The sequence below is a fragment of the Priapulus caudatus genome, unplaced genomic scaffold (assembly GCF_000485595.1).
Source record: "Priapulus caudatus unplaced genomic scaffold, Priapulus_caudatus-5.0.1 Scaffold27, whole genome shotgun sequence".
NCBI lineage: Eukaryota > Metazoa > Priapulida > Priapulimorpha > Priapulimorphida > Priapulidae > Priapulus > Priapulus caudatus.
In genome coordinates, this window is record NW_014577088.1 from 331,602 (window position 1) to 334,569 (window position 2,968).

Consider the following 2,968-nt stretch of genomic DNA (forward strand, 5'->3'; position numbering starts at 1 on the left):
CCTTAGGTCAAAGAGCTTAAAATGATCGCATTAGAAAGCTGCTTTGCCAGGGTGATGTAACGCCCACTAAAGAGAACTGCTCTATCGGTTTGACACGGAAATGAATGATATCAAAGCTAATAATAATAATAAATAATTAATATAATAATAGGCTATTATTAGCTCTTTGATGATATAATTGTGTGTTATTATATATTCGCCTTAACGAGGAGTGCCCTTATACCGTATAACCGTCAGCTGGTGTGATAACCGTGGGTGATTACGCCCTGTGTGATTCCAGCAATGGTGAGGCTAACAATGTGATCATAGGCGACAGCAGGACTCACCGAAGTTATTGTCGGCGATAACAGGCAGTAAGGTGTGCTGGTGCAATATTCATACTAACTATGGTACTATAGTGACTCTATTATATATATATATTATACATATATATTACTTATATAATGAATATATATATTATATAACATATAATATATATATATAAATATATATAATAAATATATATGTGAATATATATGAAAATATATGAATATAAAAATAGAAAGAGGTGTCAATCTTGTATATTATTCATATATTATCTCATCTATTTATATATTATTATATTTTTTAATCTATATAAATCTGCATAGGTGTCCGTGTGTTTTTTATTATATATATATATATATATATTTATTTATTTATTTATCAAGCTAGTTGTGCATGCCACCGCAACAGGAACAACCGCACACCATAGCAACCCCAGAATGCGGTTGGCAGTACAACAGAAGATGCGGTTCTGTAGAAGTTACACATTATCGAGGCCATTATTAAACGCGAACCCGAGCATGTTTAACGTCCTTATATATTGTATTTCTAAAACGAACTCGCGCATTTGTCTGCAGACGCATTTGTGTAGCGACAATCAGCTTGAAGTAAACCGCTGACGTTCCCAAATAATTGTTGACGAGGACAGTAATTAGCAATGTGACGATGATGTTGTTACTTTACTGGGAACGATAAGGTGGTACGAATTAAAATCACTCGGTGTCAGTTTTACAGCAACCTGAGAAGAAACATTGCGTAATCGATTTTATATCCCGTTAATTATAAATTAAGAGTACGAAGCACCGCGACTTATGAAAAGGCATCGTTCAAAAACGCCTATTTGTACAGCTGCATGCATGGCTCCGCAAGCAATCGTTACTGTGTCGCTGTGCACGCTATGCTAAACTTAACGTCAGATGGATCAGTAACTGGCATGTACTAGGAGGCTACCTAAGAGGAGGATATCGTTTGCGATGTCATTCATTCCGAAAGCATATATGTAAACGGAATTCAAGTAAGCGCGTTTCCACCAGTTTTATCATATAGGTTTTGTTCATTCTGACGTGTAGCAGACTCGTGCGCATGATGATGTGCACACGCACGTACTCTCAAGCACGCACACACGTACGCACACACGCACTCATGCACGCGCACATGCGCGCAGTCGCATACGTAAGAACGCACGCACGCACATAATTATACACACTCAAGCACGTACGTAGCGTACGCTATATATATATATATATATATATATATATATATATATATAGCCTCTTTCACGACAAGACTAAACGACCCGAGAATGTGAACGGATGGTTGGCCTTAAAAGATTTCAATAAAATATCACTTATATAAAAATTGGCGTCAGAGACAGCATTTACCGTTTTGGCCGCATCGTCGGTACCACGTGTACTCGGCAATAAATCACCATTAAATTACAGATAGCCGCTCAATTCTCTCCAATTAAATCCCCTCCGTAAGATTGCCGGTAATTGCGGATGCGTGCCGCAGGGACCGCGGACAGCGCAATGCAGCACGTATACTCACCAATGAATGGGTAGAGGAACTGCATGATCGACAGCGCATAGAAGCCACCGCGACCAAATGCAACCTGCACCATTCCTTGATATGTGTTGGTGTCGGTGAGCTGGCCACTCCGTATTAACAGCAGGATGGAATAGTCTGGCGAACAAATAGAAACGCAATAGTCGATGTCGCGCATTTGGGTTATCAATATTTGCATGCCGTCATTCAGCTATATATATATATATATATATATATATATATATATATATATATATATATATATAATATATATAATATAATATAATTATATATATATATATATAATAATAGAGTCCACTATAGTACCATAGTTAGTATGATATATGCACCAGCACACTTACCTGCTGTTATTCGGACAATAACTTTCGTGAGTGTGTCGCCTATGATCACATTGTAGCTCACCATTGCTGAAATCACACAGGGTAATCACCCACGGTTATCACACAGCTAGGGTTATAAGGGCAACTCCTCAGTTAAGCGAATATTATACACACAATTATATCATCAAGAGCTAATAATACCTATTATTATTATTATTATTATTATTATTAGCTCTTGATATCATTCATTTCCGTGTCAAACCGAATAGAGTTCTTTAGTGGCGTTACATCACCCTGGCAAAGAGCTTCTAATGATCATTATAAGCTCTTTGACCCTAAGGGCGATTACAATAAATATGTGGGTAATATATGGATTATTTCGGCATGATGACGAAGTTCCTGCAATAATTCGAAAAACCCGCCCCTTAATAATTGCGCTCGTACGTCAGCGGACACAATTTAACGTCTGTTTGTCTGAACACCGTACACGTACGAGCATACGCTCCCGCTTTTTCGCATAACCGCGGCTAATCAATATGCATTTACATATTAATTACATGCAAATTGCTCCCACTTTTGCGATAAGCAAATACCATTGGCTAAAAGCGCTCATCGGTCGCACCACGGGGAATTGTCACGAACAGCTATTTCTAATTTACCGCACAACGGAGAGAAGCTGAGCTATGTCGGAATAATATCCCAGTACAGCATGCCGTACGTAACGTCGATGTATGCGTCCCAGCTGACATTTTTGCTAACGTCACGTATATATATATATA

At 38.1% G+C, this 2,968-nt stretch overlaps 1 protein-coding gene across 1 annotated transcript in view; it reads right to left on the reverse strand.

Moving 5' to 3' along the window:
• The window catches only part of LOC106814772 (putative sodium-coupled neutral amino acid transporter 11), a 52,327-nt gene that overhangs the window by 8,750 nt on the left and 40,609 nt on the right, over nt 1–2,968 (reverse strand). Inside the window, exon 5 of the mRNA XM_014819126.1 lies at nt 1,852–1,986. Coding sequence (XP_014674612.1) covers nt 1,852–1,986 — 135 coding nt within the window. The remainder of the gene's footprint in view (nt 1–1,851; nt 1,987–2,968) is intronic.